Source organism: Ixodes scapularis, unplaced genomic scaffold, assembly GCF_016920785.2.
Source record: "Ixodes scapularis isolate PalLabHiFi unplaced genomic scaffold, ASM1692078v2 ptg001131l_1___fragment_3__unscaffolded, whole genome shotgun sequence".
NCBI classification, from domain to species: domain Eukaryota; kingdom Metazoa; phylum Arthropoda; class Arachnida; order Ixodida; family Ixodidae; genus Ixodes; species Ixodes scapularis.
The window spans coordinates 725,001-752,500 of record NW_024610104.1 but is presented as its reverse complement, the minus strand read 5'-3'; the positions used below and the strand labels follow the sequence as shown (position 1 = coordinate 752,500).

The 27,500-nt window shown below is 43.5% G+C and overlaps 1 protein-coding gene, 2 non-coding genes and 1 pseudogene across 3 annotated transcripts; all 4 read left to right on the top strand.

The window, feature by feature from the left end:
* The first annotated feature begins 6,281 nt into the window (after positions 1–6,281).
* Positions 6,282–8,095, top strand: LOC120845862. Its single transcript, XR_005716918.1, has one exon. It is a non-coding gene; the product is annotated as a small subunit ribosomal RNA (ribosomal RNA).
* A 439-nt stretch (positions 8,096–8,534) lies between these two features.
* On the top strand, positions 8,535–8,687 carry LOC120845870. Its single transcript, XR_005716922.1, has one exon. It is a non-coding gene; the product is annotated as a 5.8S ribosomal RNA (ribosomal RNA).
* A 679-nt stretch (positions 8,688–9,366) lies between these two features.
* LOC115312405 lies at positions 9,367–14,743 on the top strand (annotated as a pseudogene).
* Positions 14,744–24,858: 10,115 nt separating this feature from the next.
* On the top strand, positions 24,859–26,670 carry LOC120845857 (the record flags this gene model as incomplete). Its single annotated transcript, XM_040217436.1, has 1 exon — positions 24,859–26,670. A coding segment is annotated over exon 1 (1,812 nt), but the record flags the coding sequence as incomplete, so codon positions are not given.
* Between the last annotated feature and the right edge of the window lie 830 nt (positions 26,671–27,500).

Below are 27,500 nucleotides of genomic sequence, written 5' to 3'. Positions count from 1 at the left end.
ATATGTGTCATGTGTGTGTGTGCTCTTTGAGCAGTTTCCGTTCTTGTGCCGTCCGTCCAGTGAAAGGATTTTTTTATTTTTTTTTATTAAGTTATGGCGCTTGTTTTCGTGCAGCTCTACGTGGTCGTGTCCTCGTACGCAGTGGTGTGTTTGTGGAAAGTCTCTCGTTGTGTTGTGTTGTGCAGTGCAGTGCAGTGCAGTGCTGTGCGTGCGCCAAAGCCTCTGGATAAAAGAAAAAAAAATATATATATATATATAAATACACATTTTTTTTTTCTAATTTTTTTTTTTAATTAATTTTACATGTGGTAAGTATGCATGACTTATACCATCCTTTGTATTGACTTATTTGGGTCGCGTCTTTTTTTTCCACATTATTAGCCTTCTTGTTCTCCTCCTCCTCCTGCTTATCATTATTGTAGAAATGTTTTCCTTTTTCTTTTTTTCCTCTTTCTTTCTAAGCTTTTAGTTTCCACCAGAGTGTCGAACCGAATTTTTTATTGGTTTGCTTCGATTTGCGGGAGCACAAAAGTAATGTAGGACATTAAAATAGCACAACAAATAGAAGAACAAGAGGTATACAGGACAGGCGCTGATGTTGAACTAGTTTCATTCAGGAAAAGTGAACATGTATATACACACGACAGGCAAAGCAGCACATATTCTTAAGGGCAGAAGATATTTGAGCTGGGATGCTGGTGTCTCCCAGCACGATCAAACCATCCGGGGCTATTGCCGCCTTCCCGGCTGCCCTCGGCACTTATCGTGAATAAAAGCTATATATGTATGTTTACTTTTCCTGGATAAAACTAGTTGAAAGTGAGTGCCTGTCCTGTATACTCCTTGTCCTCGTCTTTTTTGCGCTATTTTATATATTTTACTAAGATGAACCAACAGCGTACCGTATTAAAAAGAAAAAGAAGAAGCTAAAGTGATATTATATTTACCTGGTGCTTCTTTTCGCAATAGGCACTATTTCAAGAGTGCAAACGGGTATCTTTCCATTCATTTGTAGGGTTCGCTTATTTTCAGGTGCCGAGAAATAAATTGCTTTATTTAAATTTGATGGAGCAGTAAATGACAAGCTACATACATATCTGTCTTTCCTTGTTTTTTTTTTTGTGTTATATTTTAGCCTGAATTTAAAAGTTATCAGTCTGTTGGGTCGCCTAATATACAGGTGATTGGCATTTGAGGTTTTTTTTCTTTACAAGATAATGGTTGATTCAATTTAGCAAGTAAGCATCAATTGTGCTACTTCTTTTTTTTCCTTCATCTTAAATAGAGCTAAGCAATCAACTCGACATGACGGCTACTTAATTTGTCGCTTTCTTACCGCCTGTTTTCCGAAACTGTGTGCTTTCTTTTCGTCGTCATCGACTTTGGGCTGCCGCTCCAAGTCCATAGAGCCTTTTTTTTTCAGCTATCCCTGCCGTACACCCTTGTACTTCTATTCATCGTCAGACTAATAGACAGTTATATTTTCTTCCGTACAGTTCCAAGTTGGCGGGTCAGTTTCGGTTCGGCTGAAACTAACTCCTCGGTTCCGGTTTTTCGTTCGCTTCGGTTTTCGGTTCGACACTCTGGTCTTCACCGTGCATGGCACCCCCCCCCCCTTCCTTCCTTCCTTCCTTCCCTCCCTCCCTCCCTCCCTCGCTCCCTCCCTCCCTCTCTCCCCTCTTCTCCTCCCTGCAAGAAAACAAACTGTCGTTTCGAAATGTTTTCTTACTTGAACTGTGAAGGTTTTCAAGTGCATTCCTTTCCTCCTTTATTGAGCGCACAATTCTAGAGTGGAACTTCCCTTCTGACATTGCAATAAAGTTTCCTGCACAAGGAAGAAAAACCTGCCATTTGACCTCCCTTGTTTGTGCAAAGTGTCAATGTTCCTATATTATGCTTGAACATGGTCTTTTTGTCTTCCTATTTGTCGCAGAAATCATGTATGTGTATGAGCTTATTGAGCTTGGCAGTAAAGCACGCGACATCTCCAGTATTCCGTTTGAAAGCGTTGTCCATGGCAAGTGCAGTAGTGTACAGTGTTCGGCTCTCGCCCAGTTGAAAGCGCCAGAAAGCCCGTGTCGCCTCGCGACACGGGTAACCGCTAGAAAACACGCACATTTTAAAGTCGCGTGATTTGCACTTGATTCCTCGGAAGTACTTTGTGGGAGACGAAGCGGGCGTTCCATGCCAAGGACACGGAAGAGAGAGATTAGAAATAGAGCGAACAATTCGCGTGAAAAGAATAATATTTGTCCTATTTGTCCTATTTGTCGCAGAAATCATGTATGTGTATGTATGTATGTATGTATATATATATATATATATATATATATATATATATATATATCGCACTTTATGGATTAATCTTGCACGACCTGTGAAAACCACGTATCTCTGGCTTTCCTCACGTTCGATTTTCGAGCAATTTCTGAAGCTAGCTTGGGGAGATTGATTTCGCTCGCACACAATTCGAGGCGCGAGGACGGGCATGTACGAACGCCTACGTAGTCGGGACGGTAAACAAAACTTACACAAATTAAAATCCTGCGCAGATAATAAAAGAAAGAGCAACAAAAAAGTATGGGCGTCTTTCTTTACTAATTTCATTTTTTTTTTTTTTAGGATTGTAAGCGGACGGGCTTCTTAAACGATACCAAAAAGCGAGACACAATTTGACAAACGGGTCACGTCACAAGAAAGAAAATCCCACATCCTCAAGCGTGTAAAAAATGCACGCAATATCTACAGTACTGGAATTGGAAGCGCTGCCAATCTCGCGTGCACTAGCCCAAATCGCGTTGCTCCCGCTCACGTCAAAGCGACACAGACCTCGTCGGAAAGGTACGCTTTCTGACGCGGTCAACCGGTAAAAACACTATATATTGTAAAATTCTGTACTTTGGACGTGATTAATTCAGACTGCTTTGCGGCTAACTAAGCGCGCGTTCCCTCCCAATGAAACGAAAGAGCGAGATTAGAAATAGAGGAAATAATTCCCGTGAAAAAAAAGAAATTCTTCTCTTATTGAGCTTGGCAGAAAAGGACGCGACATCTCCAGTATTCCGTTTGAAAGCGTTGTCCATGGCAAGTGCAGTAGTGTACAGTGTTCGGCTCTCGCCCAGTTGAAAGCGCCAGAAAGCCCGTGTCGCCTCGCGACACGGGTAACCGCTAGAAAACACGCACATTTTAAAGTCGCGTGATTTGCACTTGATTCCTCGGAAGTACTTTGTGGGAGACGAAGCGGGCGTTCCATGCCAAGGACACGGAAGAGAGAGATTAGAAATAGAGCGAACGATTCGCGTGAAAAGAATAATATTTGTCTCCTATCAAACTTGCCAGAAAAGTAAGCGAGATTTCCAGTATTCCGTTTGAAAGCGCTGCCCGTCGCAAGTGCAGTAGTGTACAGTGTTCGGCTCTCGCCCAGTTGAAAGCGCCAGAAAGCCCGTGTCGCCTCGCGACACGGGTAACCGCTAGAAAACACGCACATTTTAAAGTCGCGTGATTTGCACTTGATTCCTCGGAAGTACTTTGTGGGAGACGAAGCGGGCGTTCCATGCCAAGGACACGGAAGAGAGATTAGAAATAGAGCGAACAATTCGCGTGAAAAGAATAATATTTGTCTCCTATCAAACTTGCCAGAAAAGTAAGCGAGATTTCCAGTACTCCGTTTGAAAGCGCTGCCCGTCGCAAGTGCAGTAGTGTACAGTGTTTGGCTCTCGCCCAGTTGAAAGCGCCAGAAAGCCCGTGTCGCCTCGCGACACGGGTAACCGCTAGAAAACACGCACAGTTTAAAGTCGCGTGATTTGCACTTGATTCCTCGGAAGTACTTTGTGGGAGACGAAGCGGGCGTTCCATGCCAAGGACACGGAAGAGAGAGATTAGAAAGAGAGCGAACAATTCGCGTGAAAAGAATAATATTTGTCTCCTATCAAACTTGCCAGAAAAGTAAGCGAGATTTCCAGTATTCCGTTTGAAAGCGCTGCCCGTCGCAAGTGCAGTACTGTACAGTGTTCGGCTCTCGCCCAGTTGAAAGCGCCAGAAAGCCCGTGTCTCCTCGCGACATGGGTAACCGCTAGAAAACACGCACATTTTCAAGTCGCGTGATTTGCACTTGATTCCTCGGAAGTACTTTGTGGGAGACGAAGCCGGCGTTGCATGCCAAGGACACGGAAGAGAGAGATTAGAAATAGAGCGAACAATTCGCGTGAAAAGAATAATATTTGTCTCCTATCAAACTTGCCAGAAAAGTAAGCGAGATTTCCAGTATTCCGTTTAAAAGCGCTGCCCGTCGCAAGTGCAGTAGTGTACAGTGTTCGGCTCTCGCCCAGTTGAAAGCGCCAGAAAGCCCGTGTCGCCTCGCGACACGGGTAACCGCTAGAAAACACGCACATTTTAAAGTCGCGTGATTTGCACTTGATTCCTCGGAAGTACTTTGTGGGAGACGAAGCGGGCGTTCCATGCCAAGGACACGGAAGAGAGAGATTAGAAATAGAGCGAACAATTCGCGTGAAAAGAATAATATTTGTCTCCTATCAAACTTGCCAGAAAAGTAAGCGAGATTTCCAGTATTCCGTTTGAAAGCGCTGCCCGTCGCAAGTGCAGTGGTGTACAGTGTTCGGCTCTCGCCCAGTTGAAAGCGCCAGAAAGCCCGTGTCGCCTCGCGACACGGGTAACCGCTAGAAAACACGCACATTTTAAAGTCGCGTGTTTTGCACTTGATTCCTCGGAAGTACTTTGTGGGAGACGAAGCGGGCGTTCCATGCCAAGAACACGGAAGAGAGAGATTAGAAATAGAGCGAACAATTCGCGTGAAAAGAATAATATTTGTCTCCTATCAAACTTGCCAGAAAAGTAAGCGAGATTTCCAGTATTCCGTTTGAAAGCGCTGCCCGTCGCAAGTGCAGTAGGGTAAATTGTTCGGCTCTCGCCCAGTTGAAAGCGCCAGAAAGCCCGTGTCGCAAAGCGACACGGGTAACCGCTAGAAAACACGCATCTGTTTCTTTTGTTAATCCCGTGCTTCTCACTTCGTTCCTTGAGAGGACTTTGTCGGAAACTAAGTGGCGGGGCCTTCCAAACGAAACCAATGGTAGAAACAATGAAGTGAGCAAAGAAGAGTAGTGTAAAGAAAGAAAATTGCCTATTATGAAGCCTGCCGTAAACACGCGCGATACCGCGAGCATTCGGATTAAAAGCAGTGACAATCTCACTTACTATAGCGCTCATTGTTCGGCTCTGACACAATTCAAAACGCATGAAACGCCCCGTGTAAATATTGGTTTACTTTGTAATAACAAAGTCGATAAACTTTCTGTTGACCATGTTAACATGAACTGAAAGTCGAAAAGAAGTAATCAGAGTCAAGCAGGGGTCAGCACGTTTTTAATAAAAAGCGAGAAATAATTTTTTTTATCGGGGTAGGATGTATGTACGTATGTATGTATATATAGAGGCAGACAGGAAAAAAAGAACATTTATATATATATATATATATACACACAAACATACATACATACATATATATATATATAAGGAGAGAGAGAGGGGAAAAAAATAAGAAAGAAAGAAGGACAAATAAATGATACTGAATAACGAGGAGCCACATACGTGAGAGACAGTAAGTCAGTAAGTCAGTCAGTCATTCAGTCACCGAAACTGATAACCACAAACTATGTACAGAATGCTCTTGAAGGATCTTCTTTATACTTATCGGTGCTATTACGTGGAGGTGGGGTCTGTCGAGCGTTCGATTGGTGCGAGCGGCGTCTGACGACGTCGCCGACGCCTTTCGTCGCCGTCTCGGCCGCTGCCTCCGCCGCATGGTCGTTACAGCAAGGTACCTGCGATCTCTGGCGTCTGCCGTTGGGGTCGGTTCTCGGGTGCACCTGTGTCTTGAAAACGAATGCGAGAGGAGGGTGTTTCGGAGCGTCCGCGCTAACCGAACGGTGTGAAATGACGAGTGCGTTCTGACCGAAGGCCGGGGTGCGTCCTCGCGTCCTCACGGGACCTCAAAGCTCGGCAACGCTGCGAAGGCATCGTCAATGATTTTTTTGGCGTACGACTTTCTGTTGCTACGACGAGAAAGAAATTTATGCGCTTCTTGCCGCGTCGGTACCGACCTCGGTCGGGGATATTCCGGCTGCGCGCTCGAACGTGCTTCATTTCTTCTTGGATTTGGAAGTAATTCCTAAGCGTTGTGTGTGTTTGCGGTTCGTAAGGGGCGCCTGACGGTGGCCCCGCGTCCGCGCGTTGGTAGGGTTTTGGGCGACCCACCACGAAAAGATTACCTGGTTGATCCTGCCAGTAGTCATATGCTTGTCTCAAAGATTAAGCCATGCATGTCTAAGTACATGCCGAAACAAGGCGAAACCGCGAATGGCTCATTAAATCAGTTATGGTACCTTAGATCGTTTCTTCCTACTTGGATAACTGTGGCAATTCTAGAGCTAATACATGCAGTGAGCCCGAAGCCCCTCGGGGCGACGGGTGCTTTTATTAGACCAAGATCAATCGGGCTTCGGTCCGTTTTGTGTGGTGACTCTGGATAACTTTGTGCTGATCGCACGGCCACGAGCCGGCGACGTTTCTTTCAAGTGTCTGCCTTATCAACTGTCGATGGTAGGTTATGCGCCTACCATGGTTGTTACGGGTAACGGAGAATCAGGGTTCGATTCCGGAGAGGGAGCCTGAGAAACGGCTACCACATCCAAGGAAGGCAGCAGGCGCGCAAATTACCCACTCCCGGCACGGGGAGGTAGTGACGAAAAATAACAATACGGGACTCTTTTGAGGCCCCGTAATTGAAATGAGTACACTCTAAATCCTTTAACGAGGATCCATTGGAGGGCAAGTCTCGTGCCAGCAGCCGCGGTAATTCCAGCTCCAATAGCGTATACTAAAGTTGCTGCGGTTAAAAAGCTCGTAGTTGGATCTCAGTTACAGGCGGGAAGTGCGTGGACACCACGTTACGGCCTGTGCTGAACATCATGCCTGTCGTGGCTTGGTTCCCTTCATCAGGTGCCTTGCTTTGGCCGGCGCGTTTACTTTGAAAAAATTAGAGTGCTCAACGCAGGCGATTCGCCTGAATAACAGTGCATGGAATAATAGAACAAGATCCTGTTTCTGTTCTGTTGGTTTTTGGAATACAGGATAATGATTAAGAGGGACAGACGGGGGCATTCGTATTGCGGCGCTAGAGGTGAAATTCTTGGACCGTCGCAAGACGAACTACTGCGAAAGCATTTGCCAAGAATGTTTTCATTGATCAAGAACGAAAGTTAGAGGTTCGAAGGCGATCAGATACCGCCCTAGTTCTAACCATAAACGATGCCAACCAGCGATCCGCCTGAGTTACTCAAATGACTCGGCGGGCAGCTTCCGGGAAACCAAAGTATTTGGGTTCCGGGGGAAGTATGGTTGCAAAGCTGAAACTTAAAGGAATTGACGGAAGGGCACCACCAGGAGTGGAGCCTGCGGCTTAATTTGACTCAACACGGGAAAACTTACCCGGCCCGGACACTGGGAGGATTGACAGATTGAGAGCTCTTTCTTGATTCGGTGGATGGTGGTGCATGGCCGTTCTTAGTTGGTGGAGCGATTTGTCTGGTTAATTCCGATAACGAACGAGACTCTAGCCTATTAAATAGGTGCGTGGTTCTCTGCACCTTGCACCCTTCTTAGAGGGACAAGCGGCTCCTAGCCGCACGAAACAGAGCAATAACAGGTCTGTGATGCCCTTAGATGTCCGGGGCCGCACGCGCGCTACACTGAAGGAAGCAGCGTGTTTTTATCCCTGTCTGTAAAGACTGGGTAACCCGTGGAACCTCCTTCGTGATTGGGATAGGGGCTTGCAATTGTTCCCGTTGAACGCGGAATTCCCAGTAAGCGCGAGTCATAAGCTCGCGTTGATTACGTCCCTGCCCTTTGTACACACCGCCCGTCGCTACTACCGGTTGAATGATTTAGTGAGGTCTTCGGACTGATACCCGGAGCGGCCTTTCGGTTGCGCCGGTGTGTTGGAAAGATGACCAAACGATAATTTAGAGGAAGTAAAAGTCGTAACAAGGTTTCCGTAGGTGAACCTGCGGAAGGATCATTACCGGATGTTATTTGGCATCGTTTTGTCTTCTTCCTCTTGTACGGGGAATGGACTCGATGTGCGAATTTATCTGGCGCCGATCCCGACCAAGCTTGGATGCCGTCGGGACGGCACAAAAAAAAAAACAACTGTGGTTCGGATGTGCCTTTTTCTTTGGGTGGCCTCCGTTCCTTTCGATGATGCGCCCAGCGGCAGCCCTCTGCTGCCTCGATTGAGAGGAGATTTCAAGTGCACCGGGACAATCCGCGGGTTACAAAAGGCGCATCGCCCCCTTTTTCGTCTCTTCTCGAGGATCGCCCTTTTGTTTTGATTAACGAAGAGGCGTTTGAGAAGAGGCCTTTTTTTGCGCTTTCGAGATGGCATGGGATGTGCCGGGCGCGAAAAAAAACAACAACTTGTGTTTTGTCGTACTGATTGAAAAATCCAAAAACATTGACACGACTCTAAGCGGTGGATCACTCGGTTCTCGGGTCGATGAAGAACGCAGCCAGCTGCGAGACTTGGTGTGAATTGCAGGACACACTGAGCACTTACTCTTTGAACGCACATTGCGGCCTCGGGCCTTCCCGTGGCTTCGTCTGTGTGAGGGTCGGATCATATATCAATAGAGGAGAATATGTTTTCTACCTCGTTTTGACTGTGTCGGATCGTGGGCAGCACGCAGTTTGATGCTTTCTTGCGTTGCGTTTTCTTTGAGCAAATGCACGAGTAGTGCGGTTGCACGCGTGCGCTAACCAGTCCTCCTCCTCCTACGAGTTTTTATCGAACACTGCATGGGAAAACGAAACTCGATGGATACCGTTTGTGGAAAACCCCGTACCAAAAAATCTTTCGCACGTTGAACGGCGCTGTGACGTCGGTGCGTTAGAAACGGAGATTTGAAACGGTTTCTTTTCGATCGATTCTGTTTTCTTTGGCGTGGATGTTGTTCGAGTGGAAAAACCGTGGGACGGAGTTGGCGTTGGCGCGTTGAAACGCGGCGTCCGCAAATGTAAATCTCGTGGCGTTGATTTGCACAAAAAAAAGAAAAACGCTTCTGGAAGGAAAGTTCTTTTGCGTCGTAGCCTTCCGTCAGTCTAAGACCTTCGCGTCCCCGATGAATACTGGAGCCATCCAGTAGGGGAATGCCGTTGGATTGCGCGCTTTCTTTTTTGTCGAATCGAAAGCGATGCAAAGCGTGTGTACAACAACTGTTAGTTCGCCATCCTTTTGTGTTTTTGACATGTGGTAAGGAGGCGAAGTTTTTGTTGGAAAGCGCACAAATAAATTGTCGACCTCACATCAGGCGAGACAACCCGCTGAATTTAAGCATATCACTAAGCGGAGGAAAAGAAACCAACAGGGATTCCCTTAGTAGCGGCGAGCGAAACGGGACCTAGCCCAGCACCGAATCCCTCGTCCTTGCCGGCGATCGGGAAATGTGGTGTATGGGAGGTAACGTTCCCGAGAGTTTTGCGGTGGTGCAAGTCCCCCTGACAGGGGCTTGACCCAGAGTGGGTGCCAGGCCCGTCTCCGCCACTGCTCTCTCGGGATGGAACCTCCCGTGAGTCGGGTTGCTTGAGAGTGCAGCCCTAATTGGGTGGTAAACTCCATCTAAGGCTAAATACGTCCGAGAGACCGATAGTTCACAAGTACCGTGAGGGAAAGTTGAAAAGAACTTCGAAGAGAGAGTTCAAGAGTACGTGAAACCGCTTAGAGTAAAACGGGTGGGCCCTCGAAGCTCGAGGGCGGTGGGATTCAGTTTCGCTGTGACGTGGAGCGGTGTCAGCGTCTTGGTTTACGGGCTCTCCTTGTGGGGGGGGCCCGTTCCGGCTGCCCGCGCGGTGCCGCGCACTCCGGAACGCATTTTCCACCGTCGGTAGGACGCCGCGACGGGCACGGGTAACCCTTTCAAGAACGACTTTGAGTCCGGCCGCTGGCGGTGACCGGCGACGGCCCTTGTTTGGCTGTCGTGGGAGTTATACCTGGCCGGTAATCGAGTACGTCACCCTGCCCAGGCCTCATGGGCTACTCCCTTCGGGGAGGCCCGAAACGATGCCCTCCGGAATGCGGAGCGGGAAACCCGGCTGGGTCAACGGGTCGCCTGCCTTACGCCAGGTATTCGCCTGACGTTCGGTGGTTGGGGCTCGGAGCCGGCGAGGCGGGTTCTTTCCGCGGAGGGTCGTCATGGTTGGCGGCGAGTAGGTCGGTAAACCACCCGACCCGTCTTGCCCAGAGGCCAATGAAACGTGAAGCCAACCCAAAACCCAGAGGCGCAATGAAACGTGAAGGCGCGGCCTCGTGCCGTGCCGAGTTGCGATCCCGGGCCGCCCAGGGGTCCGATGAAGGGAGCAGCAACGGCCCGCCCCACACGCTCACGTCGTGGGGGCGGCGCTAGAGCGCACACGTTGGCACCCGAAAGATGGTGAACTATGCCCGGGCAGGACGAGGCCAGAGGAAACTCTGGTGGAGGTCCGAAGCGCTTCTGACGTGCAAATCGATCGTCCGACCCAGGTATAGGGGCGAAAGACTAATCGAACCATCTAGTAGCTGGTTCCCTCCGAAGTTTCCCTCAGGATAGCTGGCGCTTGTTGCCGAGACCAGTCACACCTGGTAAAGCGAATGATTAGAGGCATTGGGGTCGAAACGACCTCAACCTATTCTCAAACTTTCAATGGGTGTGTCGGAGGCCTTCTGGTCTGAGGCCTCCGGAAGCGATGAGAGTGCCAAGTGGGCCACTTTTGGTAAGCAGAACTGGCGCTGTGGGATGAACCAAACGCCGGGGTAAGGCGCCCGATGCGGGACGCTCATGAGATCCCATGAAGGGTGTTGGTTGCTTAAGACAGCAGGACGGTGGCCATGGAAGTCGGAACCCGCTAAGGAGTGTGTAACAACTCACCTGCCGAAGCAACTAGCCCCGAAAATGGATGGCGCTCTAGTGTCGAGCCTATCCCCGGCCGCTGCCGGCAGATGCACGCAAACAAGGGGGTGCTAAGCTGCAGCGAGTAGGAGGGCCGCTGCGGTGAGCGTTGAAGGTGTCGGGCGTAAGCCCGCCTGGAGCCGCCGCTGGTGCAGATCTTGGTGGTAGTAGCAAATACTCAAGTGAGAACCTTGAGGACTGAAGTGGAGAAGGGTTCCATGTGAACAGCAGTTGAACATGGGTCAGTCGGTCCTAAGGGAAAGGAGAAGTTTTTTCCGAAGCGGGAGCACTTTTTTGCAGTGGAGAGAGCCCCGCAGTGACCGAAGGGGAATCGGGTTAATAATCCCGAACCCGGACACGGAGATTGGTCCTTCGGGGCCCAGTGCGGTAACGCAAACCAGCTCGGAGACGCCGATGCGAGCCCCGGGAAAAGTTTTCTTTTCTCTGTAAGGAGATCGAGTCCCTGGAATGGGTTCGCCCCGAGATAGGGATGGTGGCTCCGTAGAGCAGTGCGGTTCTTGCGCTGTCCGGTGCGCTCGCGTCGGCCCTTGAAAATCCGAGTGAGGGAGTGTGATTTTCGTGCCGGACCGTACCCACATCCGCAGCAGGTCTCCAAGGTGAACAGCCTCTAGTCGATGGACCAATGTAGGTAAGGGAAGTCGGCAAAACGGATCCGTAACCTTGGGATAAGGATTGGCTCTGAGGACTGAGCCGGTCGGGCTGGGGACCTGAAGCAGGAACGGCACTGCACCGGGACTGGGCGGGGCTCGCCGTTCACGCGGCGCGGCCAAGCCCGGACCAGCGTCGGGACCTTCCTGTGGAAAGCCTCAGCTGCGCGGCGTCTGAGGGCTTCGTGCCCAAAGTGCTATGCTTCGGCCGGCAAAAAACAGTCAACTCAGAACTGGCACGGACCGGGGGAATCCGACTGTCTAATTAAAACAAAGCATTGCGATGGCCGCTGGTCGGTGTTGACGCAATGTGATTTCTGCCCAGTGCTCTGAATGTCAACGTGAAGAGATTCATCAAAGCGCGGGTAAACGGCGGGAGTATCTCTGACTCTCTTGAATTCCACGACTTTCAGGGGGGCTTTGGGGATGACCGCAGCGCATCCTCAAACATTATCATACTGCAGGCACTCATGAAAAAAAGAAAAACCGACCGCCGCAGCCTCTTCGCCTTGAGCCTCGACGTGAAGATGGCGTTTGACACTGTAAGCCACCACGCAATCATCGAGGTCCTCAGGGGGAGGGGACTGCCAACAGCCTACGTTGAAGTCGTTAGGGATCTGTACACCGGCTCATCCACCACCTTCTGGGCCGGCGGTACAACAGACGATATCAAGGTCCCTGTACGACAGGGAATTAAGCAGGGAGATCCCCTTTCCCCTTTTCTTTTTAATTGCGTGCTCGACCCCCTACTAATGGATCTTAACCGGGACCGGGCCGGTCTAGACGTCGGCAGCCAGACCATTGGAGCCCTCGCATTTGCCGATGACCTCATCCTAACATCTTCCAGCTTTGAGGGTCTCCGAAGTTTGCTGGCGACTACAGAATCTTACCTAGCAGAGGTGGGGCTGCTGCTTAATCCAGCAAAGACAGTCCTGTTTGGCTGGAAGGCGACAGCTGACCGACTTCTCTACGACCTACCTCCAATCATTGTCGCCGGCATACCCGTCCCATCTACCCCCATTGATACACCCATCCGATACCTCGGCATCGATTTCTTTATTAACAAACGCCCGGTGGTTCATTCCCAGCACGCCGAGGACGACCTAACAATCATAGAGTCCGCCTCCCTGAAGCCTTTCCAGAAGCTGCGGTGTATCAACACCCTAATCACACCAAAGTACCTGTATGCAGCATCATCAATTCTGGGATCGGCAGGGGAGTCGGCCGGCATCGACAAAAAACTCAGGGTGCGCATCAAGACGATACTTCATCTCCCACAATCATTCCCTAACACACACGTATACCTCGCAGCGAGGGATGGAGGTCTCGGCACAATGAACATCGAGCGGGTCAGCACGAAGGTGCAACTGAAGGCACTCGCCCGCCTGGTTCGCCTCGGCAACGCGGCGGTGGACAGCCTCTTCAACACCACCATCGGAACCTTCCACTGCCGTCTGGCCTCCCAGCTTCACGTGCCGCCCGACTTGACCGAGGCTGAAGAATTAACGACAGCACTACGACAATCCCGGACCAATTGGTGGAATGAGCACCGGGCTCAATACGCAAACAAAGATCTTTTTGCTCACCATGGGCAAGCCCTAGGAAACACATGGCTTCAGCCCGATTCTCACCACCTCAAGGATGGAGATCGCATTAAGGCACTACGGGTTCGTACTAACACCTATCCTACTAACGCCATGCTTCATCATAACAACGAGGCGGCAAGGCTCTGCAGGAGGTGCCACCGTTCCCTGGAAACACCCTTCCACATCTTGCAGGAGTGTTCATTCATTAAACTACCCAGGATGGAGAGACATAATTTCATCTGTAAGCAGGTGTGTCGTCTGGTCGCCAAGTATCGACCGGCGGCCACCATCCAAACAGAACAGGTCTACCAAAGCCCGACCGGTGACCGTCTCAAGCCGGACATCATTGTACACGAGGGCAACACCGTGACCATAGCCGATGTTGCGGTGTCTTGGGACGACCGCCCCGCATCACTAACACGCATGTGTAACTTCAAGAGCGCCAAGTACGACTGCCTGCGACCAATGTTCCCCGATAAGGTCGTTACGGCAGTCGGCTTGGCGTTCGGGGCCAGAAGCATGCTCTGCAGCGAGACTGTTCGTGGAGGAGGCCTACTGGGCCTTCCCAGGTGGGATATGGCATGGCTTTCCTCCCGAGCACTCGTTGGTTCACTCATCTGCCTCAACCGCTTCATGCGGAAATAGTTCCATCCTTCATCCTGACTGACGAGCAATTTAACTCGCCAGTCATTTTAGTGTACCAACGTACGGTTTTACCTTCACCCAGGATGGTATGAAGGTTTTTTCCTCTGCCAATCCTTTTTAAATTTTTTTCCTTTTCTCTGCATGCTTGGTGTAGTGGCCAGCATGCATTTTTTTTTCTCTCCTTTTTGGTGTTTGATGTCAAAGACTTTTTTGTCGGCGTTACTTTTATAGGTAGTTCGGGCCACATTCCAGAAGACCCCTCTTACATACTGTTGTTGTAGTGTTTTTGATTCACTTTTTTCTGTCCAGGCGGGAATACGTTTAATTTTAACGGTTCTTGCCCGGAACAAAGGCAGGATTTGCTGTATTAGTTGCAGCTTGCTGCACTGCCTTTGTCAACTGGCAATCCGGTACGTTTTTATCTGCCTGTAGAACACACACAGGGGTCTCCTACTCACCGCCTTCGGCGGAAATTCTTGTATTAGCCAAATGCCTCGTCATCTACTTAGTGACGCGCATGAATGGATTAACGAGATTCCCACTGTCCCTATCTACTGGGGAGGAAGAAGAAGACGAGACCACCGAGACTTTCAATTTGTAAGCTGTATCGTTTCAACTATTTTTCTTTAAATTGTAGCTACTATTTCCTAAAGACAACTTAGCGATACGATTTCTAACAACCTAGCGATAACCCTGATATCACATTTATGACAGTTAACGCATTAATTTTTCCTAAATTTGACATTTGGAATCATTGGTTGCACTACAGCCATATTGCCGCGGTGTAATAATTACCGTTTTAATTTGAGTATTGCCACTCTAATTGAGTGTTGCCGCTTTGATTTTGAGTAGCATAATGAGTGAAGTAGCCTCAGTCACACCAGATCGTGACTCCCAGAGTGAGTCAACCGCGGTGACTTCGCTGCTGGACGCTGCGCCTGGTGTAAACCCAGTCGTGGCGTCCGCGCTGAAGCAATACGCGGTGCTCAAAGACTCCATGATCACTCTGATGAAGCGCCACGCTAAGAGCCTCTCACACGAATCCTGGACGGACCTGAGTAAGAGCGTGAATGGAATCGGCGACGCATTGACGCTCGTTTCCATGGAGGTGGCCCACCTTCAGGGGAAGGTGGACCAGCTGCGGGACCTCCGGGAGGGGGGGGGGGCCGGGAGTGCGGGCGACATACTCCTCGGTTCTCGCGGGCCCAGGCGCTCTCGCCGGCACTTCTGGTCCCCTTCCCGCGACGGTGGCTGATGCGAGCACGCATTCCGTGCCCGTCCAGGAACACCGAGAGACACTTTTCATCTATGGGAAACCAGATGTAAACACCCGGGCGACCTTGACCACACGATTCAGCCCCGTCACTTTAAACATACAGGATGTATCGGTACGAAACATTTCATCAAATGGCGTCAGCGTCCAGTCTTCGAACAGGGAAGGCCTCGATAGGTTTAAATCAGCCATCGAGGGAGATGAGACGGTGAAGGACATACTAACACCAAAGTTCCCGGTGCGCTTCAGGCCTCAGTTTCGCGTCACGGGGGTCGACCCTTCGGTCACCCGTGAAACTGCGTTTCTGAAGCTAAAGGAGCAGAATGGCCTGGAAGTAACCGAGGAAGAGCTCACCATCAGGTCTGTCTTTCCTGACCGGTTCAGCGGGACGCAGACCTTCATTCTGGAAGTAGATCCTGTAATCTACAAAATTGTAAAACAAAAAACCTTCCTCACACTTGGTTGGACTCGGTGTCCCATCTCCGAGTTCTTCCATGTTGTGAGGTGCTCCAAGTGCTGCCAGCACGGTCACACGCGCCGCTTCTGCCAGGCAGATGGGACAGTGTGTGGCCGATGCGGCTCTATGCATGAAGGCAGATGCACACGAGAGAAAAAATGTGCGGCATGCACTAAATCAAACGAAAAGCAAGGAACATCTCTTGCGGTGAATCATACATTTTACGAGACAATTTGCCCGCTCTACAAACAACAAACAGAAAAACGCCGAATGCGTACTGCATACTGAAAAAAAGGGAAAAACCTGCTTTAATTTGAAATGGCCTCAAATCTAAAAATTTTACAAATAAATTTAGCTCACTCCAAAGCAGCTGCAGATAACCTTTCCAAGGTTGTCTCAGATCTTCAACCAGACATTCTCCTAGTACAAGAACCATACTATACAACCAACAATAATCTAACGGGATGTTCAATTAATGACACCATTTTCGCTGCAAAAACGCGTCCACTATGTGCTATTATAATTAGAAACACTGAAATCGTGCCATTTCCGATTAAAGTTGAAAGAGATAGAATTATCATAATTATAGAAACTAAAAACACTAAAATCAAACTTGTCTCAACATATTGCTCCCCATCGAGTAATCTTATTGACTATTTGTTAGCTTTGAAAAATGAGTTGGAAACAATTACATGTAACAACATAATTTTAGGAGGAGATCTTAACGCCAAAGGTAGATTATGGGGTAATGAAATAACTGATGAACGCGGAACAGAACTAATCGAATTTATGTTGACTAATAACCTGGCAACATTAAACAATAGTGATTCTATTCCTACCTTCGAGACAGCAAATGGTAAAAGTTAGATTGACGTGACATTAACTTCACTGAATATATTATCAGAGGTTGTTTTCTGGAAGGTCCTTACAACCGAATCACTGAGTGACCATAGGTATATATATTTTTCTCTGTTTCATACAACGCAAGCACCAATTAAAAGACTAACCAAAAAGGGAGAATTAAATTTAATTAAAATGATTCATGAAGACCGATGGTTCAAACAGATATCGATCACTCAAATTACTTCTTCATTTCAATTACAAATAATTTTAAATATATTTTACGATAAACTTAGTGCCTATCGTAAGAAATGTATTCGAAACGTCAAACAAAAACACAAAGCTCATCCCTGGTGGACTCCAGAACTCGATATTACAAGAAAAAAAGTACGAGCACTTAGACACCGTTACCAAAGATCTAAAAATCCAGAATTAAAACAAATATTTAAACGAGCCTACTACGAATTTTTACAAGAGTACAAAATAGATATAACGAATGCTAAAGAAAATTCCTGGCAAAACTTCTGTACAGATAACACTAAACAAAATATTTTTGGACTGCCATACAAAATAGCATTTGAAAAAATGAGAAAACCTCTTATCATACCTCCCATATTAAAAGAAGACGGAACCTTAACGTCAAATGTTATACAGTCATTAACGGAGATAATGAAATGCCTCTTTCAAAAAGATAACATAGAAAATGATACACCTGTACAAAAGGAATTACGAATATCTATTAAGAGGAATATTGGTCATTTACATGATCATTGTTTCACCCTAAATGAGGTAACGGGCATAATAACAAAATTAAAACCAAGAAGCGCCCCAGGTTTAGATAATATAACTTCTAACTTACTTAAATGTATCTTCTCTTCACATCCAAACTTTGTCTTAAACATATTTAATAGTGCTTTAAAATATAGTTATTTTCCCCAACAGTGGAAAGAAGCTAAATTAATACTTCTCAATAAACCTAACAAACCTCTTGAAAATCCCCGTTCTTACAGACCTAAATGCCTAAATTCTATTTTTGGTAAAGTCCTTGAGCTTTTATTGAATTCTAGACTATACTTCTTTTTATATCAGAATAATCTATTCCATCCCAAACAATATGGATTCACGCATGAAAAATCTACTGCAAATGCTTTACATCAGATAAGACACACACTCGAAGAAAATAGAGCTAATGACAAACACTCAGTACTGATATCTTTAGACTTCCAGGGAGCTTTTGATTCTGTCTGGCACCCGATCATCTTTGAATACCTACGCGAACACAAATGTCCTACAAATTTATATCAGCTATTATTATCTTTCCTTCAAAATAGAACAAACACATATGTATCTCCAGTTGGCGTGGTTACTTGCCCGGTAGAGATGGGATGTCCTCAGGGCTCTCCGCTCAGTCCACTTTTATGGAACATTTTAATATCAAAACTCTTAAATAAAACTTTCCCACTTACAGTACACATACAAGCCTACGCCGATGATACCATATTAATAGTCTCTGGTTCAACCAGACGAGCGCTAGAAGACACTGCTAATACTTGCTTAAAAACTATAGCTGATTGGTCTACTGAACATCGACTTACTCTCAATTACTCTAAATGCAACTACTTGTTATTCGCTGTAGGTCGAAGACTCACCCAAACACGTCCTCCAACTATACGAATTAATAATATCAGTCTAAAAATACTTCCAACAATGAGAATATTAGGAGTAATTTTCGATGGTAACCTTACTTTCCTACCTCATGCCGAATATCTTAGGGAAAAAGTTATAAAACATACAGTAAACTTATCAACATTTTCAAAAATACATTGGGGAATAAACCAGCAACAGCAGAGGGACATCTACCTTAGATGTATAGAAAGGTATTGTGTATATGGAGCTTGTGCATGGTGGAAAACTACAAATAATTCTCATTTAATCCGAAAAATAACATCCATACAGCGTATTCCTCTATTAAATATTACTCGGGCACATCGTACCACTAGTAATATAAGTCTTCCAATACTTAGTAACGTCCTACCATTGCATATTACTTTAGAAAAGGAAACAAAGCAATTCACATTATTCCAAGCACATAAGGAAATCCAATGTAATAATGAAACATTTAACAGACATAATTCTGATTATAAATATGACTCCTGGTCTCAACATCCAGCATTGAAACACAAATTTGATTATGCATTAAATATCAGTGTCCCTAGTAATTTGCACATATATACAGATGGCTCTTTAAAACCAGGAAAAGTTGGTGCCGCTTATGTAGTAATGTCAGAATCAGAAGAAATAGAAAAAATTGAACAATTTAGACTGCCACCATATGCGACTATATATGATGCGGAAAGAATAGCCTTTGAGCAAGCATTAATATATATAAAGAATAACAAACCACATCCCTTAATCATAACTATATACACTGATAGTCTATCCCTTCTTCAAAATATTGCAAACATAGAAACGAAAACAAAAACATACATAGTATCAAACATCTTATTCAGGAATTAAAAATAATACATAAAATTCAACTTGTATATGTTAAGGCACACGCTGGAAATGTGGGAAACGAATTAGCTGATAAATATGCTAAACTCGCATATTATCAAGGCAAATATATTTCATGTTCATTCTCCAAACAATATATCAAAAAACAACTATTTAATGAAGCTAAACAACAATGGGAACAGGAATGGCAGGTAAAGGGGCAAGGAAAAGAGCTTTTTACATGGATTTCATCTGTATATAAAATACCCATCACGTTTCCACCGTCTCACTTTCTTACACAAATTCTAACTGGGCATGGACAATTTCCATTCTATCTTTTTCGCTTTAAAATAGCAAATAATAACAAATGCTTTTGCGGCCTGGACGCAATAAATTTCGCTCACTACTTCACTACCTGTGCATGGACATTGTTCTTTAGAAATCAACTTCAACAACTTCAATATAATGACTTCAATGAATCTACAAAATCTGCAATGTTGTCCAATACCAAGGCACTTCAAATATTAGAACGTATGATGATTTTCATCCAAGATGAGATGAACTCTTGTTGAACTCAAGAACAAAGGAACCCATTACAACCATAGGCAGCATGATAGGGATAATTAGATAGTGGATGGCGAAACATGGTTGGTGGCGTACCTTCCCAAACTGGGATGGTAGGGGGTTATTTGGTGTCGCCATCCCAGACCAAAAACCGCCCAGTCTAGCGGACCCAGTCTTGCGGACTCGCACAAACAACCTTACCATTACTCCCGTCTTTACCAAGCACCTTATACACAGGTTAGCTTCAGCTGCCTAAAGGAAAGGTTCTTCGTAACCAACCCTCAGACTGTAACAAACAGTCCGGTTTCATTCCAATAAAAATCATCTCCAAACAAAGTAGTTGCTGGTCGAACATTATTGCAGACATGAAATAAAATATATTGAAATATATAAAAAGTGATATCAAAAATAGGAATAATCACTCTACAAAGAGCAATGTAAAACTTACAGGTGGTACATGGGATGAGACCTATTTATAACCAAATGTCTGAAAATAACTATGAAAAACAACGTGATTTAGGTTTTCCTAAAAGATAGAATGAAAAAAAAAAAACAAGTGAGGGGAACTTGTGAGGGAAAGAGAGGATGGACAAAACGTTGACATCATAATGTTAAAAAAATAATAATAAATGATTAAGTGTAAATGGATAAAAATTAGTGATGTAGTCAAAAAAAAACGGAAGATATAACATGAAATATTTGCGTAAGGTAGTAAAAGGGTTATTTAATAATAACTTGAGCATGTGCATTGGCATTTCCTAAAAACCTCTTAAGGTATTACATCATTATGTAGTCTTAAAAAAAACGAATACGTAGGCAATAGGTAGCAAATACGTTCATATGAAAACATCTCTAGGTCTTTGTAAGAAAAAAAATAATAATAAATAAGTCGATTTCCTAGTCGTTTCCTCTTAACACAATTGCGAACTACAACAGAACATATATTTATTTTTTGGAAAGTCTTCAAAGAAAAATAAGCTTATCAAACATACTGTATATATGTATAAATGTAAATACATGTAATTTCCTATACGCTATAATATTACAAATGTAAATAAATGATATATTAACAGCTTATATGCTAATAATTAAGGCAAGCGTTTTATTAAATCGTCAAATGTCAATAAAACACTATAATAGACACATTTTAGAACTTTCCTCTGCTTAATGTTACCTATTCTCTATGTAAGTCTTCATAACACCATCTAAATAATTCACCTTAATCAACTTTCAAGCTACCACACCCGTGCATCTGCCATTCATGGTTCATCTTCATTCTCTCAGGTCGCACCATAAAAACAGCCATTCTTTCGAAGATTTCGAACTCTATTACTAGCACCGTTAAAACCATTTCTCTAAATCGGACTATAACCTCATTTTCCAATCCTGAAACTTTCAATCAAAAATGAGTTCAGTAAACACACAGCACAAACACAGGTAGCGAGGGCCGTGTTCTTGGGCCCGGCGGTCCGGATATTCCGGTCACCTGGCCCGAGATATGGCTTTCTGGAAACATTTTTTCTAAATTCGTTATAAATTTTAAATTTAAAACTCTAATTTCCCACAGAAAATACTCTTTATTCGAAGACATTAACTCAATGATTTTCTTCAATCCCGATTATGATTATTAAACTAATACTGAAAATTGCAAATGTGCAAATGAATATGAGTATCCATGATTCTGTATAAATATATACATATATTTAGTTGCTTATTTAGCTTATTGCCATCTTTTTACAGTTTACAGTTTTACAAATACAAGCTCAAGAAACAACAAAGCAAGAAAGAAGAATTAACGATACCAGAAACAAGATGACAGACAGAAGAAATTTAGATACCACGAAGAATAGAAAAACAACATCGAAGAAAATACACTTAAATGATAATAAAAGACCCCGCGATTTTTCCAGACTCGTTCAGTTGCATGGTTTCGCTTCCTCCCCATTCTCAAATTGGCATTTATATATAAAAAGCGCTTTTGCTATCTTTATATTTTTCTTCTAATTGGCTTAAACCTGTTATACCTCGAGTGGCACAGGTTGGAGAGACCTTTATTTTTCAGTTTTGTTTATACTCTCCATTTAGAATTCTGTCCCTATCTACTGGGACGACGACGACGAGGAAACACCGAGATCTCCAAGCAGTAAGCTGTATTGTTTCAATCGTTTTTTTCCCTTATTTCTAGATTTCTGGTTAAATTATGTTAGCGGTTAGATTTCTAAGATCCGTGCGATCATTTTGATATATTGAGTCTTAATTTAGCTATTCTAGAACTCGAGAAATTAACCTTCCAAATCTGTGTCCACCATTCCAGCCATGGCAATTCGATTCGAACAGTAGAAGTAGAACCCTTCAAAAGACACCGTATATGTTGTTCTTCTCAATTGAAAATCTTCGTTAATAATCTATTATCCTTGGTAATTTAACTCCGGCATCATGACAAGTCAAGAACAAGGTAACTGTGGACAGGAGGGGGGCGGAGGTGAACCCGATAACGACCACCACAACACAATTGAAAAATTACATTTGGGAGTAATTCAATTGGTCAACGACGAGAAATCCAAAATCAACAAAGACGTAGGACGCCAAATTCTTTTGATCTTTGCGCAAATGATGACTCTTGTCGGTAAACAAAACACGGAGAATGTCATTCTGAAAACCAGACTGGAGGAAAGAGGAAGAAGTCACTCTTATGCTGATGTGCTACGCACTCACTCGGACATGCCGCTGGATCCTGGCGCGATGCAGATCTCTGCAACGCGACAGGAAACAGCAAATATCATTCAACCACGAACATCTCCCTCACGACCAAAGAATGCATTACTGATCTATCTTCGTAATTCGACTACAACGGCCTCCAAAGATATAAAAGTCCTCTTAAAGAAACATTTTGACCCTTAAAGTTACTCCTGACAGCCTTAGGGCTGTCAGGAGTAACTTTAAGGGAGATTCGGGATGGCTTGGCGGCTCAGTCTGACTCCGCCCAAGAACTGGAATCGTTATATCAGGCAATTGAACAACATCCGAGTACTCGAGATATGTTTGTCCTTCGAAAACCAAACAAACGAAACCCACAGTTTCGAATTTCGGGAGTGGATCCCGATATTCTTCCGGCGGAGTTATTGGCTACTTTAAACACCCAAAATTCAGACCTCAAAATTGAACCCCAAGACTTTACTCACCGAACTAGTTATAAAGAAAAATCCGGAAATGTCACTCATATTATAGAAGTTAAAGCACCAGTCTACCAGAGAATTCAATCTAAAGAAAAGGTTCATCTTGGATGGACTTCCTGCCCAATAACCGAAAACTTCTATGTTCCCCGTTGTACGAAATGCTGCCAATATGGACACACTAAGGCTAAATGTATATCGAAGTCCGGTTTCTGCACTATATGTGCAGAAAACCATCCAACCACGGAGTGCACAATTACGCGATACCAGGACGGGAAATGTAGAGCATGCCAAAATCGCCGGCTTCATGCTAACCACACATTTGGAGCGAGTGAGTGTGGAACACTGGCGTTCCACATTACTCGCCTCAGAGCTCAAACTGATTATCCGCAATAATTCCTTAATTTGGATTTGATCTTTGAACAGACTAAAATCGAAAATGGAAAGTAAACTTAAATTTTTACAATTAAATTTAGGTAAATCAAAAGCAGCAATATATAATTTAAATCAAATAAATAACGATCTTCAGGCTCAATTTATTTTAATTCAAGAACCTTACGTACTAAATAATAAAATAATTGGTTTTCCTATATTGGATAGTATATACTGTTCACAGACGGATCCCAAATGCGCTATTATCATTAAAGATAAAACATGCTCCACGTTTGCAATCAAATTAGAAAAAGATTTAGTAGCCCTAGAATGTACATTTTCATCATTGTCCATAATTGTTATATGTGTTTATATCTCGCCTAATACTCCAATACTTAACTATCTTATTAGACTAGATCTTTTAATGGCAACCTTAGTCCAGAAAAAAAATTATATTTGGGGGAGACTTCAACGCGAAAAACACTAGCTGGGGGGGGGGAGATTCTAAGGATGATCGGGGGGAACAGTTAGCCAACTTTTTCTCAAAACATAACCTAATCATAATAAATGACCCTCATTCACCACCAACATTTACTACGGGAAATGGGAGGAGTTGGATAGATATTACTGTAACATCATCTAACCTCCATAGTTTAATATATGACTGGAATATTTTAGATTCTGAATCTCTAAGGGATCACCAAATAATATCTTATGCTTTGATAAAACAATTAGGAATCACAAACAAAAGAATAACCCAGAAAGGAGCAGCTCAACTAACCCTATATATTCGTAACGAACCCTGGTTCAAATATATTAGTTCAAATCATTACTCTGCTTTCCAAATAGACTATATTTTAAAGGAATTTTATTGTAAATTCCAACAGTGGATAAAATTATGCGAAAGAAATGTTAAAAATCACAAACAACAGGTGCCGTGGTGGAGTCAGGAACTCCAATTAATGCGAGCAAAAACTAATGCATTAAGACGAAGATTCCAGCGTTCTCGTAATTCATTAATGGAAACATACAATAAGCGAATATATTACGATTACAAAAATCAATATAAAGATCTTATTTTAAAATCCAAAATAGACTCATGGCATAAATATTGTTTTGATACTACTAAAAGATCATTGTTTGGTGTCCCTTATAAATTAGCTTTTGATAAATTAAAAAAACCATCTATTAGCCCACCAATAAGAAGATCAGATAATACAATAACTACCTCATTCGAAGACTCAATTAAATATATTTTAGACACACTCTTTCCACATTTAGACCCCACTATAAAAAAACCCTATATTGATCAAATCCAGGCTTATACTTCCACTCCTCCCATGACCTTACCTGACTCCCCTTTCACATTTCTCGAAATTTCTACTATAATTAATAAGTTACGGAATAAAACTGCTCCAGGCCTTGATGTAATAAATGTTAATAACCTCCGTACTATCTGGACTTCTCATCCTCATTTTCTACTTTCTATATTTAACTCCTGTTTAAATATTGGCTACTTCCCAAGAATATGGAAAGAGGGGAAAATTATATTAATTAACAAAAATGACCGGGACAATAATCTACCGGGTTCTTATAGGCCTATTTGTCTCAATTCAGTTTTGGGAAAGGTATTAGAAAAATTAATTAATAATCGAATTTATTTCTTTCTCAACTCTAAAACTTTATTACACCATTTACAATTCGGTTTTACTCATAATAAATCTTCAACATTAGCATTGTATCAATTAACAACCCATTTGAAACAAATAAAAGAGCACGAAAAATCTGCTATAATGATTTCTTTAGACTTTACTAACGCATTTAATTCCCTTCGCTATCCATTAGTACTTAATTTCTTAAAAAAGCACGAATGCCCGTCCAATTTGTTTAACATCATTCAATCTTTTTTCCAAGATAGAATCATTACATTTGTTACTCCAAATAAACAAAACATTAGTAAATTAACTAATATTGGCTGCCCACAAGGCTCCCCTCTGAGCCCACTAATGTGGAACATATTATTAACTAGCTTACTAGAGATAAAATTTCACTCGCATACTTACATTCAGGCTTTCGCCGATGATGTGGTCGTGGTAGTGGCGGGGAGTTCACGCCGAGAATTAGAAACAAGATCATCAGACACATTAAACATAATAGGTACTTGGGCTTCACAGAACTGTCTAAATTTTAATTATAAAAAATGTCAATACCTGTTAATTACGAAAGGCACCTATCTACAGAATAGACCTCCTATCGTATATTTTCAAACCCATAGATTACCCATAGTTTCCCAAATTAAAGTTCTAGGAATAATATATGATTCACACTTATCCTTCCTTCCCCATCTTCAATATATTAAACACAAAGTCCACACACATAGCCAAAATATATCTCGTATATTCTCAACCAATTGGGGACTTTCTTCACAACAATTAAAAGATATTTATATCCGCAGTATAGAAAGATATATCGTATATGGAGCGCCGGCATGGTGGACACCCACAAAGAATTCCCATCTGTTAAGAACTTTAATTTCAATTCAACGAATTCCTTTACTAAAAATAGCGAAAGCATTCTGTACAGTTTCCAATATTAGTCTTCCGGTGTTATGTAATTGCATACCAATAGAGATAATATTAGATATAGAAAATTTTATGTTCCGATTATTCCAACTACATCATATCTCTAAATTTGAAAATGTTACAATTGAACCAAAATATGTATCTTATCCTATAGATCCTTGGCTAACCCACCCAGCACTTAAATTTCAAATTAATTTCCAAAAATATAACAAAGAACTCTTATCTTCATTGAAAAATACGTTGTCACTCTATACAGACGGCTCAGTCTATTTAGATCATGTAGGAGCAGCTTATGTCATCTTAAAACAGGATGGAGGAATATTAAAGGTAGGTAAACATAATTTGGCCTCTCATAATACTATCTTTGATGCGGAAGCTATAGCAATCTTTAAAGGACTAGAATACTCTCTTACAATTAACGAACATTACCATTTAATAGTCATAACAGATAGTTTATCAGTATTACAAGCATTAGCAAATGCTACAAACCGAAACTCATTAATTAACAACATTAAGAGCTTAATTCAAAAAATTATAGAAAAACGTGCTATTTCCTTCTACCACGTGAAGAGTCACTCTGGGGTCATAGGTAATGAATTAGCTGACCAGTTTGCTAATTCGGCACGTAGATATGGTGTTTTTCACCCTCTTCCCAGATCAAAACAAAATGTAAAACATAACATTATAAAATTGGCAAGAAAAAAATGGGACCAAATTTGGCAAGAAAGGGGGCAAACCTCAGAATTAATAAAATGGATTCCGTCCATAACTAATATCCCTTCTTGCTTCCCTCCTTCGTATCATTTAACTCAACTCCTAACTGCACACGGAAGATTCCCTTTTTATTTCCATCGATTTAATATTCAAGACCACACGATATGCCCTTGTGGAGAATCTTGTTTAAATATAGATCATTATCTGAAAGAATGTCAATTAACACAGCGATACAGAAAAGAATTAGAAACTCAAAACCTAACAACAAATAAACGCTTAGCTATGTTAAATTCAATAACAAAAGTTAAATCTTTGACTAACCTTGTACAATATTAGCGGCGAGATGTTTTGGTGGCGCCCTCCTATGGTTCCCCCTTCTTACGTCATTACCTTGCTAACAACAAGTTCGATGGTGTTCGTAAATAGCATGGTGGAAGCTTGAAATCATTGAGCTCTTAAAGCAACACTGCCAACACCGTCAAAATTAAAGTTCTTTCATTCCTCTTATTTCCGTCGATGATAAATCCCCTTTCCTACGTCATAGTCAGCGTTCGGCCAATCGTGGACGGCCGACCACAGCGACGCTTTTGGTCGCGCACGGGGCTAATATTACATCATTAATTCCCTAAAAAAAAAACCGTAATAATAATTGGAGACCCGATGTTACCAATGATTTAACAACAAGGCAATGTGGCATGATTGTTTATTACGAGTAACGAGATAAGAAAAGAAGGAAGAAGAGAAACAAAGGGGAAGAACAAGAATAGAAAATAATAAGAAGAAAAAGAAGGAGACTGGGAATGTTAAACATATTTTCACAACACATTGGTAAACAACAACAATGAAAAACCCAACTCAAAACAACAAAATGAAAACGCCACATTTTAAACAACTTACAACAACAAAATACAAAATGACAATGACATAACAGATTAGACAGCCTTACTTTACAACGTCTGAAGAAAGAGGAAGACCCACTAAAGATCAGGGGAGCTTAGGACTTGTCTTAAGCTCTGGGCTTCAATAACTTATCGAAAATGCTTTCAAATACCCACCTTGGAGAGGACCCATTTATTCGGATAGGGGGCTCTGGACAAGTTCCAGCCGCCCGGGCCTCTCCTACAGATGTTGCTTTTCTT